Source organism: Protomyctophum bolini (genome assembly GCF_963924005.1).
Source record: "Protomyctophum bolini genome assembly, chromosome: 5".
NCBI lineage: Eukaryota > Metazoa > Chordata > Actinopteri > Myctophiformes > Myctophidae > Protomyctophum > Protomyctophum bolini.
The window spans coordinates 43,600,215-43,617,389 of record NC_137866.1 but is presented as its reverse complement, the minus strand read 5'-3'; the positions used below and the strand labels follow the sequence as shown (position 1 = coordinate 43,617,389).

Sequence of the window (17,175 nt, the reverse complement as noted above, 5' to 3'; positions counted from 1 at the left end):
CAAAACCATGTCTATAGCCATGCAAGTATGTTATAACTATGTTAGCGCTATATTTCATATTCTGCCACTAAAATCTGATCAGGCTTTGCAGGCTCTGAACTACACCTTTTGCAATACACAAACTCGCCACAAGGGAGCAGCAGTAGCAGCAAGCATTCTGTGTCCCAGTAACATCAGACATGGTGAATGTGAAAATTAATTTGCGTGTCCTTGTGGGACCCAGAAGGCTGGCGAACAAAACACAATTTGCTCCACCTGGTGTGAGGTGCAGTAGCTTAGCATTTGGCTCAGGGGAGAACAACACACTAAACACAATCTAATTAAATCAACTCCTGTCTCATAACTGTCTGCAGCACTTTTGGGCGTCTATTCTCGCATAGAATAGGGTTCTGCGTGCGACACAGCTTAAAGCAAGCTTGCTCTCCAATGCCACTGTTCCTGCCTCATCCAAGTTCAACACAGTTAACCACATGAAACCTAGCGCCCCTATTCTGAGTGGCGAACATTCGTCGAAAATACCCAAATAAGCACTGTGCTGTGGAAAGCTTTCATCTCAGCAGGGTGAGATGGGGTGACAGGTGCTGCAGACGCATTTTGGGCAACGTTTTAGCGCTTTCAGCAGCCCTAGGAAGAATAATTGCTGCCGTTACTTGCAATAGCACATATTTCATTCGTGGACAGAGCTTGGTGCCCAGCGCTGCAGCCCTTAAAGCCTGTGAATTAAGCCGGGGATGAATGTGGGTCCACCTTGAAATCGAAACAGTTTAGAATCACTGGTCCACACCCTCCCCAAGACAAATCCAGTAGAGGTAAGCAATAATAGGGGGGAATTGGCAGATTAAAAGAAAAAAAGAAAAAAAGACCCAAGAACCTCACCATAGCTTCCTCCATAGCCAAACTGCTGGGGGCCAGGTTGGCCCATGTTGGGGCCTCCCATGGCGTTGTCCATGCCACCGGGGGCCGTGACGTTCGGCGGCGGGCTGAAGCCTCCCACCGCGGCGGCGGCTGCCGCGGCCTGCTGCTGCTGCTGCTGCTGCTGCATGAGCATCATCATCCTCTGCCTCCTCATCTGCATGGTGACCATCTCTCTGCTGCGCTGCGCCATCATCTGGGCGTTCAGGAAGCCCGGCTGCTGGACGGGGAGGAGGAGGGACACAAGATCACAAGGGAGGTTTCTAGGTGAAAACAGGCTGTTGAAGTTCAAGTGTGTACTGTATGTGTGTCTGTGTTTTCTTTCAGATTTTACCACTAACATTTCCAGATTAGTCCCACTTGAGCTTAAAGTCTATATAAAGCTACAACTCTGGGACTTATTCCAATGAGTGAAATGCTATTTATGTTAACACAATACAACTGGAACATCTGCAGTGGTTGGAGGTGGTGGTTACTCCGGTGTTGTGTATGTAGGACACCAAATGCTTGACAATGTCATTAAAGTTATTTAAAAGGGATTGTGACGTAAAAAATTAAGTTTTTGAAATTATTATAATTTTTTTCCTGAGCTCAATTGCACCCAAAAAACCTGAACTTTTAACATTCAGTACATTTTCTGTGGCCTGGGGTTTTCTGGCTCAAACAAGTGCTCTGATTTTCCTGTGGAGTGTGATGTAAGAGCCAGCAAATCCCATATATGACAATGGGATTTGCCAGTAGATGTCACTGTTTTTCCTGTTTTACATTGCAGCTCAAAGGCTTCACATGTTCAAAGTTCAGGTTGTTTGATGAAACCTTGAAAGCAGTTGGTCACAAACTGCTATTTTTGCAGATTGTTCTCCCCAGAATACGTAAGTAAGAGTTCATGTTGTTAAGTTCCTTGTGCAGGCCTTTACAAGCTGAGTGTGCAGAAAATAGACAGGCCTTCTCTGTCCAAAGCTCAGTTTGAATTTGATGAATATTCATGGACAATGAGTATGTGTGAGTTTGAGTGTGTGTGTGTGTGTGTACAGGTGTTTGTCATGTACCTGTCCTACCTGTCCTCCCATGCCAGGCTGCATGCCCGGCCTCATGCCAGGCTGGCCTCCTCCAGGGTTCTCCATCTTCATGGCCATGCCCTGCCGCGTCTGACTCATGAACTGAGGAAGCAGAGGCAATAATCAACATAAGCCGGAAGCACAACAGATTATATTCATTACATGTCTAAAGGCCAAACCACACCAATGGGGCGAGACACAACGAAACGGTTTTAGCATTCGTCCCAGCAGTGTGATATATATCTGGTTGCATGTCGGCGCATGGTGATTCAAGTGATTCAATTGGTTCAACTCAATGGTTGCTTGCAACTACAGTACATGCGTCTACATGCGTCTACTCGCAAACAGTTTGGTTGCAAGGAGTTGCATGGCGACCCATTGGTGTGGTTTGGGCTTAAAAAGCCTCTGTCCCACTCCTAATTGGTAGAGAGTGTAAATGGCATATTTAAAGCTAGAAAAACTAAAATGCTCTACAAGAGGCTCAACTACCGGTAAAAAGAATAATCAGAGTTGTATCTAAATAGCAGAAGTAGGTCTCTGTGGAATCCATTCATGTGGAATCCAAATGAATGAAACCAGTACCTGCTGGCCCTGAAGCCTCTGCTGCAGCTGGAGCCTCATGGGCTTGTTGGCGCTCATCATCCGGGGTCTCATCATGTTGGCACGGGGGTGCCCCATGCCTCCCATCCCGCCCATACCAGGGAAGCTGCCCCCCTGGCCCATTTGGGACAGCATGGGCCCAAAGCTGCCCTGCTGGGGCTGGCCCTGCATGGGGTTCCCTCCGTACGCCGACTGCATAGCCATGCTCGGGGGGCCGGGGTACCCCTGCCCATACAGAGGCTTCTGGTCCAGGACCATGGAGGGGTCCTGGCCCGGGAAGGGATCCATCTGCTGCTCTCCTTGGCTCTGAGAGGAGAGAAAGAGAATTCAGTGATCCCAGACATAGACATAGAAAGTGCTTGGTGCTTTACTAGTATCGCGCAGCCAGACAACTATTGCGAGAGGAAACAGTCGGACAACGCGAGACTAGTGCTTCACAGAAGCTTCCGCGTGCGTCACAGAGCGGACGTTCGGGTCTGACGTCCCGGAAAAGACGTGCTGTGATTGGCCAGCAGTCACTTGAGTGGCAGCGTGGCGTAGGGTGCCTTCCGCACTTCCGCCCTCGTGTCGATACACATCGCTTTAATGAACTGCAGCGGCCAATGAGGCATCCATTTTTGTTTTAAATATCTATGATCCCAGAGAGGAGAATGAATTCACTGCATTTGACCCAGCAGTGTGGGGCCTGCTCCGTGGGAGCACACAGGGGAGCCGTTAAGGGTGAAATGTCTTGCCCCGGGGACACTTAACCAGGCGACACAAAGCCTGGAGGTGCCGAGGATCGAACCGGGGTCACTCTTTAACTCCTGAACCACTGACACCTGTGAAGATGAATAAGGAATGAGAATGAGGAATGAGGAATGAGAATGAGGATGAGGTTCTTCGTACATATCCATCTGGTTGATTAATTTCCTATTCGTCAGCTCTGTAAATGTCTTTTTTCTCAGGGTTCCTCCATCTCTCTTAACAGCGGAGAACGGCTCGCGCACCATGGCTCATAAGCAAAACATTTAATGCATATTTTGGTCAGAAGTCACTTTTCCATGATTGGATTACTTGCAGGATCGCGAATGAGGTGGAACAAAGTGCACTTGGTACATCCAGTGGTTCATAGACTAGACTACCCGTCTGACCATTTAACACAGTGGTCAGATGGGTGGCCCATGTGCACGTTCATATTAATGATCAAATTCAATCAATTGATTGTGCTCTGTCATGGATCAATGGAACTAACCTAGTATACTATAAGTTATGGTTGTCCCCAACTAGTATGCATAGTAGACAGACTATGATTCGCCAAATGTTGTCTATTAGTCGACTATAACTGACTAATAATCGACTATTAGGAAACTACTTGCATTGATGAGATTGACAGGCTAATCAGTCTGATAGGTCTGATTGCATAACATAAAGAATTGAATAGAGAATCATTCCATTTGAGCTGTGCCTAACACATATGTTTAGCATAATTATACTTGCTTGATTTCTCCCAATAAATCAAACTATTTGTTAATTAATATAACAAATTAGGCCAATCTCTAAGTTGAATCATGCAAAAAAAAAAAAAAAAAAAAATATATATATATATATATATATATATATAAAAATTTAGATTGGTAGTCGACTAAGACTCACTCGATCGATTAGTCGCCAAATCGAGGTCAAGCGCACTATAAGTTGTATTTATCCTCACGGCCCACATTTTGGGAAACGCTGTGGAGTGTCACATTACGAGACACGATATTGGGCTCACAATATCGATACAATGCTATATTTTTTACTCTGGAGTCTATGTCCTGCTCACCTGGCTGACGAGGTCAGGGATGCCCAGGGCTCGGTCGATCTCCTCCAGAGCGATGCCGTCTGTGTTGTTCAGCAGAGAGTCCAGCTGGTCCAGTAGCGCCCGCTCATCGCTCTGGCCCTCGCTGGTGGTGGGCGGCACCAGGAGTTCATCCAGGGGGTTATTAAACTGACGTCTGAAACGCGCACACACGCACACGCACACACACACACACACAAACACACAAACACACAGCGTTAGCGCCAACTGCAAAATTGTCTCAGTTTGGCTCCAATTACAATTTTACAATTTAGCCATTTAGCAGATATGCTTTCCTCCAAAGTACAAGGTCAGACTGCTGCATTCACACTAACCGACCACGCATGATCAGCTACTCTAAAACACTGTCTAGTCAGCGTCAGCGAGACATTGCTCAACATATGTGTCAGTTTTTCGGAGTGACAAGCTGAAACGATATTAAGGAACATATAAAGGCTAGGAACCATATTCAACAAATGACAAAGTAAGTGGTCGAAGAATTGAGAGGGCTAAAAAAAAGAAATACGAGTGCACACTGCACAGTAACTACAGCACAAAGTAACAACAAAGTAATTGGCGTAAGAAGTAAACCAGGATCTAAATAAGTAGGTAGTGCATCACTGACCTGTTTCCGTCCATGCCCATCACGTTATCTGGCCAGGATGGAGACTGGCTGGGTTGGCCCTGCTGGCTGAATGGGCTCATGCCCATACCCATGTCCCCTGAACCACCTGAATACATAACACAACGCAATTAAGGATAATATATTGACAATATATCTTAATAAAAGCCTAGATAATGTCTGTGATTGTAATATTGTGTTGTCTTTTTCTAGTTTAAAAGGGATATTTCACTTTCAAATAAAATAAACTTCGGAAATAACAGGACAGGACAGTATCAGGCCATACAGTATCAGTCGCTAGAACCAAGGATGGGTGTTTTCAATCTATCATGGTTAAAATGAGTTTTTAGGCCTTTTTTCATTCAAATTGTCTCACATTCAAGCTCACAAAATGCTGTGAGTTTGTAGATCAAAATGTTTGATTATTAATTACTAATGATTACTAATGATTTTTATTACTAAACATACATTAACCACTTACACTCTATGTTTCCCAATCTACAAGCTCGTAGATCTGCTATTTTCAAACGTTTTAATACAATAAAACTGGAAATGGGACATTCATTCTGCGTAATGAATACTTTTACTTCTGGTACTTTTGTACTTTTACTACTAAGTACAGTAAATTCGGAATACCAGACTTTGACTTGTAACAGAGTATTTCTACATTGTGGTATCTTCCAGCCCTAGACGTACCCATATCCATGAGCTGCTGCTGCAGCATGGACCTGGAGCCAGGCACACTGCTGGAGCGGCTGACCATGGGACCTCCCATCATGCCCTTGGTGTTGCTGTAGTCCATGCCGGGACGGACCATGGAGGGGTGGCCCGCCGAGCCCACGGGACTGGCACTGGAGCGGGGCATCCCCCACTCCACTGACCCTCCCATTGGGGACCTCTGGGGAACCATGGACCTGTTCATTGGTCCTCCTGGAGAGACCAAAACAAAAAAGGACAAATGTGGTCAATAAGGACATTGTGTTGAAGCACAATGACAGTTACAGTACCTTGTCATGATGGACCCCGTGATTAGAAGTTGATAAGTAATTTTGGTAGAACATAAACACACTTCATTGGGAGTAGATCAGTCAGTGTGGGTTTGTTTTAACAGATGATCTGATCTGAACGATAAATGGTATATATTCAAGGATAAAGGCTGGGGAACTGTGGGTTTGTGCTGAAAAGAGCACAGAATAAGATTATACCACATTCAAATGGTGGCAATGTTTACAAAATGCCACCCCAAGAGAGTGAAGTTTCCCACTGCCTGAGAATAACATACATGGATGTGGTATAAATATGTTCAATGAGTGAGAGAATTAAATTAAAATTAGTAATAAAAACCTAGTAGTGATGGGAACTATCGTTCATTTCAGTGAACCGAATCATTCATGGTCGTTCAGTAAAAATATCTGTTCATATCGTTCATTTAATTAGTACTCCAAGAAACTGGGGATCTTCCCCTGCAAAAGTAGTGTCACTCGAGTCAAGTCGGTCACGTTCAGTCGCTCACAGACTCAACAGCGGAACACAACGTGACGTACAGCACCTTGAAAATCTATTGGCCGAGCCAGGCTGACCGTCACTTCAAGCTATGCCCTAGCTTGATGTGACGGTCGGTTGTTGTTGCTCGTGCAGAATGAGGAAAGAGAAATGGCGAACAGTCTTTCACCGCCTCACATTTGCAACTGAATGGACTGAACATCGTTCACAGAAGTAACCTAGTTCATTTTGTTGACCAAAAATAACTGGTTCATTTGACCCGTTTGTTCATTGGGGTGCATACGTTTGCAAAACATACTAACAGTCCGACAGGCATTAGTCCGATAACGCCGTCGCTCCCGACATGCATGGCCAATTACAACTAACCCGTGGCCAGGTTACAACTAATTAACCAGTGGCAGGTTAAAATTTACCCGTGGCTTCCTGTGAGGTTAGGTTTAGGGTTGGGTTTTGGGTAGGGTGTCGAACTCATGACTGTAGGACTGTTAGTATGTCGGACCAAACAACAACCCTCGTTCATGACCGACACGACACTACTAGTTAATTAATAACACCGACCCATGTTTCCCGGGTAGCCGTCCGGGCCGCCCATCACATTCTCCTGCTTGATGAGCATGGGGCGTCTCCCCACTCCTCCAGGTCCACCCATAGGTTTCCCATCCACGGACATGGCCCTCTGGAAGGGTCCACGTGGCCCTGGAGCCATCCCAGGACTCCCTGTACAAAGAAGAAAAACATCTTCATTCACATGCTTTTAAACAGCCCCCTTAAAAAAACGTAATGTAACAGTGGGATACTGTATATGTGCCTTGAGTCTGAGAGTAGAGCCCTGCATTGGGATTGAGATCCCGCAGGTCCAACGCAAATCTCATGGGCAGTTTCTTTTTAAATGCGTTTTTTTGAAATGCTTTAACCCACCCGAAAGACAGTAATCGGTCTGCAAGATTCTTCTCCAGATTATGACAATATTGGATTCATTGTACAACCTCTAACTCACATTTTAAATGTTTCATTGGAGCAGGGAATAGTTCCTTCTGAACTTCCAAATCTGCTATATCCAAAAAAGTAATGAAATGTACAAAGCTAGAGTATTCCTCTTCAGAACGGGTCTCACATTGGAGTAAAAAAACATTACGTATTCTTACAATGCCACATGCAATTCAATGCAATCATGTTCCTGTTTATCCTCTGAGAAGCCTAGCCTTTGATAAGTATTATCAGTTGAACTACAACTATACAATTTCATTTCGTTTTAGATCTAGCTATTTTCAGAGCGCAACCAAACATAAAATGACTTGTCAGAAAAGGGAAAAGAAGAAGCGCATCGTGGGTCCTTTATGTAGAAAACTGCAGACAGGTGCCCTTTGGAGAGGGTTTCAATAATACAGCATGTTCTTTAAAGGTTCTATACCTTTGAGTAAAGATCAATGAGAGGATCCAAGCCTAGGCAGCTCTGTGCAGTTGAAGTAGAAAAATCCTTTATTTCATTAGATTTAAAATACAAGGGTTAAAACACGACCATTTCGGCCTGAATGGGCCTTCGTCAGGGTCAACTGCAGGGTCAAATGACTTGACTACTGAATCTCTTCTCCACTAGTCCCTCCCTAACATTTTTGTCTAGTTTTTATTTGTTGACAAAATTGTCAATACATCTAGTCTAAGGTCGCATTCTCACCTCTACTTCGGTAGACTCGATGCGATTGGGGGATAAAGTGGCATCATTCTTGCATTTTTGTCTCCACCAGGCCAAAGGCATGGGGAGAGAGTATGTTTTGCACTCCGTCTGCGTCTATGTGTGTGTGTGTGTGTGTGTTAGGGTTAACCCTAACCCTAACCCCAACCCTAGCATCCGTCTGTCCATCTGTTACCAGCTAATCTCCGGCACCGCTAACCCGGTCGATGCCAAATTTTGCACACACACTCCCTGGATGCCAACGATGAACCTCTGCAGATTTTTCAGAACGGCCTGTTGTAGCACCACCAGGAGGCCGACGTTTGTAAAACACATTTTGATATTACTCCTCCAGATTCTGTCCAAAAACCCCGCAAATCGTTACACAGTATCTCTATAGTCATGTGCTCAAGAAGGATCTGTCCGATATTTCATATTCCATCCTAATTGGCTAACATTGGCTTTCAAAGTTTGCAGGATTGGCCCGTTTTGAACAAAAAGCCTCAAATCATGAACACAGCTTGCAATTTACGTGAAATCTTTCACAGACTTTCCTACTAGGCTGAGGAATATATCCCACCCTTTTCACATTGGCCTGTTATAGCGCCACCAGGAGGCCACAACCTGACCTGGTGGAGACCTGTGACCCAAGGGGCACTTTATCTAGTTATAGCGCCACCAGGAGGCCACAACCTGACCTGATCTACTTTATTTGCTGTGTTTGCGCTCACACTACGCAGTTAACCGCAGGAAGAAACCGCAGCGAGAAACTTTATCAATGTGTTCAATTCATACACTACACAGTGAAATCTATGGTGTTAAAAATATACTTTGAGTAATAGTTAGGACGTAAAATGAGGGTAACGAGGATTCAGTGTGTCGCCGACGCACCGGGGACTGGACGTGTCGTGTGTGTGTGTGTGTGTGTGTGTGTGTGTGTGTGTGTGTGTGTGTGTGTGCTTCTCCGTCTCCAGCTGTGTTTACTCCTCATTCCCATTGTTTGCTTCATTTCCTTTATTTGATGCAGATTGCATTCACACCTGTGGAGTGAAGTCAGGTGCGATTGGAAGTGTTTTTTTGGGCTAACTAGAATGCGATTGTTTGATGCGCACCAGAATTCGAATGAGCCTTCACACCTGCCAATCAAATCGCACCTTCTGACAATACGCAGCAGGATTCGTAGTAATATAACACCCTGGTGTGAAGGAGACCTTAGTTTTAGTCATCATAGCGTCTTTTTTATTTAGTTTTCGTCAGTGAAAAAAAGGTGGTCGACGAACATTTTTCGTCACGGTTTTAGTCGTCGAAATTAACACCGCTGCTTACCCTGCATATTGTCATCGCCGCAACCCTGGGGCTTGCTTCCTGCGTCGCTTGCTGCCCCGCCTACGGCCGGGTCGGGGTAGAACTCGGACCCGGAGCCCCTCAGACCTCCTAAGATAGACTCCAAGTTGTCCAGCTGTTAAAAAGAGGCAGAAGTGAGAAAAGGACACAGTCAAACATGAACGTGAACACAATTCACTTTACAACAAGCTTCATAGTACACAGCCTCAGTGATTAGTCACTAATTAGAATCAGTGATTATTTAAACACATTTTAATCACGTTTATTTGAGCACCTTTTCAAAGCACTTTAAGCAATGATTCATCATTTGACTCATTCACACACCGACTGTCTAGAGCAGTAAGGCATTGGTTCTCAAAGTGGGGTCTGGGGACCCCATGGGTTCTTTGGGGGTACCAGGGGGTCCGCAGAAGAACATTTTAATATGGCCTTTTAACCACTTCCTCCATATTTGACACTGAAAAAGCACGGTCGCCTCTGGACCTGGAATTGGGCAGTCAGGACATGCCCCTATTTAAATATATTACATTATATTATCTGCCACTTGAATTAAGCTCAAACCCACAATGCAATACTTTGTTTTCAAGAGTGTCGCGCACAAATGTCAGTACCACCAAGTTATATTCAAAAATTAAATTTTCCCCAAACGCACCATTCCAAGTGCGTTTGTCTTTTCAGCAATGGGATAACATATCAATATATTCTTTGTGGGTAGATCTTGTTGAGCTGGTTATTTTGAAAGTAGCTCTCAAGTCAAAAAGTGTGGTCACCCCTGGTATACATTATACAATAATAATAATAATAATAAAAAAAGTGTGGTCACCCCTGGTATACATTATACAACAATAATAATAATAATAAAAAGAGTGTGGTCTCGCCTCATCAGGTGGCTCTGACTTGATCTTGCTCTCAGGATGTTCCGATGTGGGTCCAGATCCGGGGCCACTCCGCGGAGGGCCGCACGGGGCCCCCGGGGGCCCCTTCCCCTCCAGCTCCTCGGCCTTAGGCTTGACGTCCACCGGCTCTTTGGAGTCGTCCTTGTTGAGGAGGTAGTGGAGCAGGGCGTGGGTCTTCTCCTTCTTGGGGCTATGCTGCTCCTGCTTGGGCTCCAGGACCCCCGCGGGCCCCGGCCCGGGGCCGCCCCCGCCGCCTCCCCCCGCCTCCCCTCCCTCCTGGGAGGCCTGCAGCGTGACCTTCCCGGTGGCCTCGGCCGTGATCTTGGCCACCTCGTCGGGCGTGTTGCCGTTCTGCAGCAGCTTGTGGAGGATCTTGTGCTTCTCCTGCAGCGAGGCGGTGTACTGGGCCGAGGACATCGCCGCGGAGGACACGCCCCCCGGCCCCGGCGCCCCGCCCTGATTGGCGGAGGCCGAGGAGGCCGAGGAGGAGGAGGAGGAGACGCCGGTGGACGAGGGGCTGGTCATGCCCCCGGCGGGGTCCTTGCTGTCGGGGGGGCCACCGCCGCCGCCAACGGACGGTGGCGGCGGAGCGGGAGGCCCGGCCGGGCCGCTGGTCATTCCCTGCAGCTCCTCGGTCGGCGAGGTCAGCAGCTGCAGCAGTTTCTTGTGGCCCTTGCTGTCCGGCAACCTCCGGTTCGGGGGATCGGAGGCGGAGCTCGCCGCGCCCACCTCGCCGCCACCTCCTCCTCCTCCTCCTCCTCCCTCCGTAGACTCTTTGCCCGGCGCAGCGGCCTGGCTGTCTGGTCGCTCCGCGGCGCTCTCCGCCTGGGGATGCTTATGCTGCTGTTGCTGCTGCTGTTGCTGCTGGTGGTGGTGGTGGTGGTGGTGGTGGTGGTGCTGCTGGTGCAGGGGGTGGTGGTGGTCGCCGGGTCCGGGAGGCCCTAGGCCTCCTCCTCCTCCTCCTCCTCCTCCTCCTACGGGGCTCTTGGAGCCGTCCTGGCCCTGTTTGGTGGGTTGAGCGCCGCCGGCAGGCTGGGGCCCGGAGGAGGAGGAGTGCACGCTGGGGGAGCTGTCGGGCTTGTGCACGGGGGACGGCGAGGTGAGGGTGGAGGGCAGGGAGCTCCCCACGCCCTCGCTGATGGCCTGCAGGGCGTTCAGGGAGCTGCTGGAGAAGGTGGTGTTACAGGCCCCGCCCCCTCCGCCAGGGCCAAGGCCACTCATGGGAGAGTGAAGACCTAGAATGCACGCACGCACACACACACACACACACACACAATCAATAAATACACACGTTCTGTACACAACAGAGTAGAGCTCTTCACGGGTCCAAAATGACAGACCCAGACCCTAATGGACCTGTGAAATTAGTTCTGAGATCCCATTGGTTCCGATTGGTTTTTTCAGAACCGACCTGACAAACCTATAATCGTTAGCATTGCTATTAAAAATGTCGTAGCAGCCTACAGCAAGAGGCAATGAAATCAAATTCCATGTTTTCACCTCAATGAAGAAGGAATCCATGATTGCATATAGTATTGATAAAGAATTTAATCCGCACTTCCAGTCGAGTAAGAGTCTTTATTCATTAAGATAGTGCTCCGCAGCAGCAGTCATACCAGACAGACAAACGTGCTTTGGCGCGCAGGCCTTCGTCAGTGTCAAAAAATGTTCATTTGGAATCTGCACCCAGCAGCACACACCTGAAACTATATAAAACTGTCTGAGTAGAGCGGGCCTTTTCCCTTGAAGTGCATAGTATTGATTCCATGAAGTCATAGTCGGATGCCACAGTGCGTCAGCTTAATCATCACGCATCACACCTTTGTGTCTGTTCGGTTTGCACAGACCCGTGACGCCGAAGACCTCTACGACAGAGACACATTTGGGGCGGTATACATACCTCCCGGTGAGAACTGGCTGGCTCCCATCTTGGGGCTCCCTCGGTTGCGGGGTGACATCAAGAGCCCCTGCTGGGGTCCGCCCATGCGGGGGCTCCCAGAGGGGCTGCTCATGCCGCCGAGCCCAAAGCCCCCGGCGCTCTGGAACGGGGGCTGCTGTGGGTGCTGCTGCTGCTGCTGCTGCTGCATGGCCGGGTGGTTCATGGCACCCATGGGCCCCATCTGGTTCATCTGGTTCATGTGTCCCATCTGATTCATCTGGTTCATCTGCATCATGCGGTGACCCATGCCACCTCCTGGTCCCCCTGGCCCTCCTCCACCTCCTCCTCCTCCTCCACCTCCTCCTCCTCCTCCTTGTCCTCCTCCGCCACCGTACATGGCTCCCATGTGCCCCATGTGAGCTTGCTCGTTCATGCCAAAGCCCCTGTTCATGCCACCGCCCATGCCACCCATGCCCTGCATGCCTCCGCCAGGGTTCATGGTCATCTGGGGGTTGGGGTTGGGCACCCCCATGCCCTGGGGCGGCGGCCTCATGGGGCCGGGCATCATGCCTCCTCCGCCCTGCGCAGAGCGGTACCCGTTGGGCTCCCTGCAGCAGGAGGACGGGAAGACAAGCGTTACGATTTGGAGGAAAAGACAAACTTCTGCTGGCAATGACGTGTGCAATGAAGCAGTGTTACTCAGAGCGCAGACGTAGTGCAGGTTTTGACATGAATGTCCAATTAAAATTCCCTATGCTATTGCATGGTAATTTTGAGCATAGGCAAAAAAAACATTCAAACAATAAACAATTCACAAGTCTTAAATCCAAACAATTTTTTAACTATTAGCAGATGTACGAGCCGTCTACAATGAATCTTTTTTTGTTGTTGCTACTTTTGAGGGCCGCTAGCCCCTCCTATATTCAGCTATAGTGTAGACACAAAACATTACATTCCCATTGATAATGAATGGACAATTTAGTAGACGAGCAAATCTGTATTTTTTGTTAAATTCCAATAGACAATGAATGGAGAATTATGTTGCGTCATGATGCTGTACGATGAGCGCACCTCACATCACACGGGTGTGATTTTTTAAAATATGGCTTAAGTGGATAACTTGAATTAAGTCGATTGTGTGTGTGTGTGTGTGTGTGTGTGTGTGTGTGTGTGTGTGTGAGTGCGTGCGTGCGTGCGTGCGTGCGTGTGCGTGCGTGCGTGCGTGTGCGTGCGTGCAGGTTGTGACCTCTGCAGCAGGTGCGTGGAGATGAAGCCTTGCGGCTCGTTGCTCATGGGGTGGCGGTACAGCTTGCTCTTGGTCTGCGCCGTGACCGGCGTGCCGTCCGACAGAGAGAAGCGGTACAGCGGGGTCTCAGCGTGGCCCTGCAGGAAGGCTGACACACACACACACACACACACACACACACACACACACACACACACACTTCACATCAACATACGGTACTGTACACTGGCCACCAATCAATCACTGAGATACAGTATGAAAATGGTTACAATGGAGATCAATGCCACTGCTACTCGTGGGATTGAAATGTGAGTGCGTCATGTGAGTGTGTGTGCTTGCGTGCGCGTGTGCGTGTGCGTGTGTGTTGTGCACACACAATGATTTATTATCTTTGTAGCTAATCAACTAAAATCGATACCTATACCTCACAAGGACATTGTTCTGGTCCCCAGAACAACCATTTTTTTTTATGGTTAAAAAGGATTCAGGTTTAGGTTTAGGATTATAGGCATTCAGGGATTAGGTTTAGTGTTAGGTGAGGGGTTACTTACGGATAGTTTTAGGGTTAGGGGATAGGTTGGGCCAGCTGTTAACCCAATTAATTAACTTCTAAATCCTTACCTCAGTTTTCTGAAAAACTTCATATATTTATTACAATTTTACAAAAATGTTATGCTGCTATATACTGTACATAGCAACAAGAACCCGTCTTGAAAATGGGGTTCCCGTCCTAAATGGGTTTACGACGGGGTCAAACAAAAGCATGTGCGTGTGTGTGTGTGTGTGTGTGTGTGTGTGTGTGTGTGTGTGTGTGTGTGTGTGTGTGTGTGTGTGTGTATGCATGCGCCTCCCTCCAGCCAAACCAACCTTCATGATAGTGGCGTTTGTGTGACCAGGGCTGTCCATCGCTGTGTTGAAGGAACATCTGGATGCATCTCCTCAGCAGATCCTCCCAGCCTGGACGCATGGACGAACGCAACGAGTTCTGGTCGATCTGGATCAGCTTACCTGGAGGAAGGACCAACCCAGAGGGATTAGTACCACATATGCAGCACTGTATCCCAAACAGTCTTTGGAACTTCGGTAGTCTATAGATAGAAAATAAATATTCTTTTGGGTGACCTACTCCTTTAACCCATTTTGCGCAGGAACCCAACATCATGTTATGCTTTAGCTATTGAAAAAAAGCAGATCTACAAGCTCAAGATCTACGAGCTTGTAGGTCTGCTATTTTTGAAAAATCAAAGAACGACTGACATTTTCGGAATCTGATCTCGGGTCAGAATGGGCTAATCAGACCAGTGTGTGTGTCCAGTGGAAACCTCGTGTGAATCTGATCTCAGGTCATAATGGGTTAAAGGACCACTTAGTTGAGTTGAGGGCATCATGACATTCAGTCTAGGGTGCTTTTCGGTGATTGGAGTCCACTCAAAATAGGTAGTAGCTACAAATTGAGGGAGATGGCATGTAATGGACCAACTGCAGTCAAGTTGTGCTCTTCTCCGTTGCTGTCTCACTGTTTTGTTGCTTTGTACTATGAAAAACCAGATATTTGTACTTTTACTTTAAATTATTGCACTTGTCTTTTTGTTTTGATACTTAACTACATTTTAACACCGGATACTTTTCTTAAAGGGACACTTCACCCTTTTTGCAAAAAAATACATGTTAATGACGTTTAGAAGCTTTAGAACACTTTCCTGGGGGTCTTTATGTGTGTAATATGTGGTTTTAGATATTTTAGATTGTAGCAGTGAGCCTGGTGTCTCTGATGTCATGGACACTGGGCTCACTTCCTTCCTGGACTACATGTTGTCTCAGTAAGACAGCTCTCCCCCCTATCCACAAGGAGGAGCAGTGCACCAAAGAATTATGGGAATTGTAGTCCAGGAAGGTAGTGAGACCAGTGTCCATGACATCAGAGACGCCAGGCTCACTGCTACAATCTCAAATATCTAAAACCACATATTACACACATAAATACCCCCAGGAAAGTGATCTAAAGCTTCTAAACGTCATTAACATATATTTTAGTGTCCCTTTAAGTACATTTAGTGTGAGCTAATTTAATTAAGTAATTTTAAAGGTGAATTGACTTTTACTGAAGTAAAACTCAAGTACTATATAAACAGCCGCTAGCTCCCCCAACATCTGGCTTTTTGTTGTGACGTCATGTGGCAGCCAAGTCTATGGACTTTTAATGTTTGCTTTAAGCAGACGTCTCTGCACTCCTGATCTCGGGCGAGAACAAAATGCGAGTCGAGGAGGCTCTCAGTACCGAATTCACCAAAATCTGTACTTGGCCTATACCGATAACAAACTCTCACTACATCATATGGTCAGGGGTGCCCAAAAGGTAGACGGTGGCATGGCCTGGTCCTAAAAATACATATTTAATTTAAATAGGACTTGACACTTGAATTAAGGGGACTTGTCAGCTCAAACCCACAATGCAATACTTTGTTTTCAAGATTGTTGTGCACAAAGGTCAGTATAGCATTACAAAGTTACAAACAAAAAAAACACCCTACCAATTCCATTCTCCCCATTCCGTTTGTCTTATGTCTTGCTGTACTGTATGTATAACGCCAGCGACGCTATTCCACGCTAACACCCCTCAGGTACATTTTTAAACAAATCTTAATCTCAGCAATGGGATAATATTTTTTTGGTGGGTAGATCTAGTTGAGCTGGTCATTTTGAAAGTGGCTCTCAAGTAAAAAAAAATAAAAAGTGTGGGCACCCCTGATCTGTAATACATAATGCATTATTTTCGGTTCCAAACATTCCCTCAGTAAGTAAATTACTTCAAGGTTAAAGTTGTTGACATCTACAGTAATCTACAGCAAAGAAGAGATTTCATATCTGGGCTGTATTAACAAGCAGACAGGTGAAAAAGCATGGCTACAAAGGTGATCCAAAGAGTAAATCAGGGGACTCTACTTCTTCAATCATGACCCTCCTCCTTCCATCCCATTTTGCTAGTCTAAATAGGCTCTGGGTAGAAGACGGAGTTAAGCAATTGAAAAAGGTGAGTAAAACCCACTGCCACAACACTAGAGGGAGCTTGAACAACGATCTGGTACCGCCCACTTTCAAAACAAACCACCCGCACCTTCCTTTTCCCCCACTCTGTTGTATACAGTTTTACATTTAGATTTTTTTTTTGTTATTGATGAATTTTGTTGTTATTCTTCATGTCGTGTCTATAAATTGATTGCACAGGGCCTACATGGAAACAAGACCGCAAGGACTTGCTGCTATCCCTTTTAGACTTAGAGTCTTTGACTGTATACTCTGTTGCTGTTTTTACATTCATGTTCAATTAACTATTCAATCAATAGTACTATAGAGTCACGTAAAAGTAGAGAAAAAAAAAAAAAACGATCTTGCGTTCGTAGATCTGGTATGTGTTTCCTGAAAAGTACCAGTTTTGAAAAAGACGTGAGGTTTCCATGGTACGTGTATTAATGGCGTGGAGTCTCAGTGTTGAAGGCGAGCAGCCGGTTCTCACCTGAGAGCTCGTGTCTCGTGTTGAAGCTCTCGGTTCTCTCCATGGCGGTGACGCGGCGCGCAACGCAGATCATGCACGACTGGAGGTCTGAGAGAGGGAGGGAGGGAGGG

The 17,175-nt window shown here is 46.8% G+C and overlaps 1 protein-coding gene across 7 annotated transcripts in view; it reads right to left on the bottom strand.

Moving 5' to 3' along the window:
- Positions 1 to 17,175, bottom strand: part of LOC308314909 (nuclear receptor coactivator 3-like) — a 78,715-nt gene that overhangs the window by 6,371 nt on the left and 55,169 nt on the right. For 4 of the 7 annotated variants that reach the window (XM_080762700.1, XM_080762706.1, XM_080762701.1 and 1 more), the window contains exons 8-20: positions 17,066 to 17,152; positions 14,419 to 14,559; positions 13,552 to 13,699; positions 12,327 to 12,913; positions 10,409 to 11,661; positions 9,513 to 9,645; positions 7,073 to 7,231; positions 5,708 to 5,941; positions 5,015 to 5,120; positions 4,375 to 4,546; positions 2,553 to 2,876; positions 1,962 to 2,072; positions 877 to 1,132 (exon numbers count right to left, since the gene is read on the bottom strand). In XM_080762700.1, the coding sequence (XP_080618826.1) occupies positions 877 to 1,132; positions 1,962 to 2,072; positions 2,553 to 2,876; positions 4,375 to 4,546; positions 5,015 to 5,120; positions 5,708 to 5,941; positions 7,073 to 7,231; positions 9,513 to 9,645; positions 10,409 to 11,661; positions 12,327 to 12,913; positions 13,552 to 13,699; positions 14,419 to 14,559; positions 17,066 to 17,152 (3,711 nt within the window). The remainder of the gene's footprint in view (positions 1 to 876; positions 1,133 to 1,961; positions 2,073 to 2,552; positions 2,877 to 4,374; positions 4,547 to 5,014; positions 5,121 to 5,707; positions 5,942 to 7,072; positions 7,232 to 9,512; positions 9,646 to 10,408; positions 11,662 to 12,326; positions 12,914 to 13,551; positions 13,700 to 14,418; positions 14,560 to 17,065; positions 17,153 to 17,175) is intronic. The other 3 variants (XM_080762703.1, XM_080762704.1, XM_080762705.1) reach the window with 3 other exon arrangements.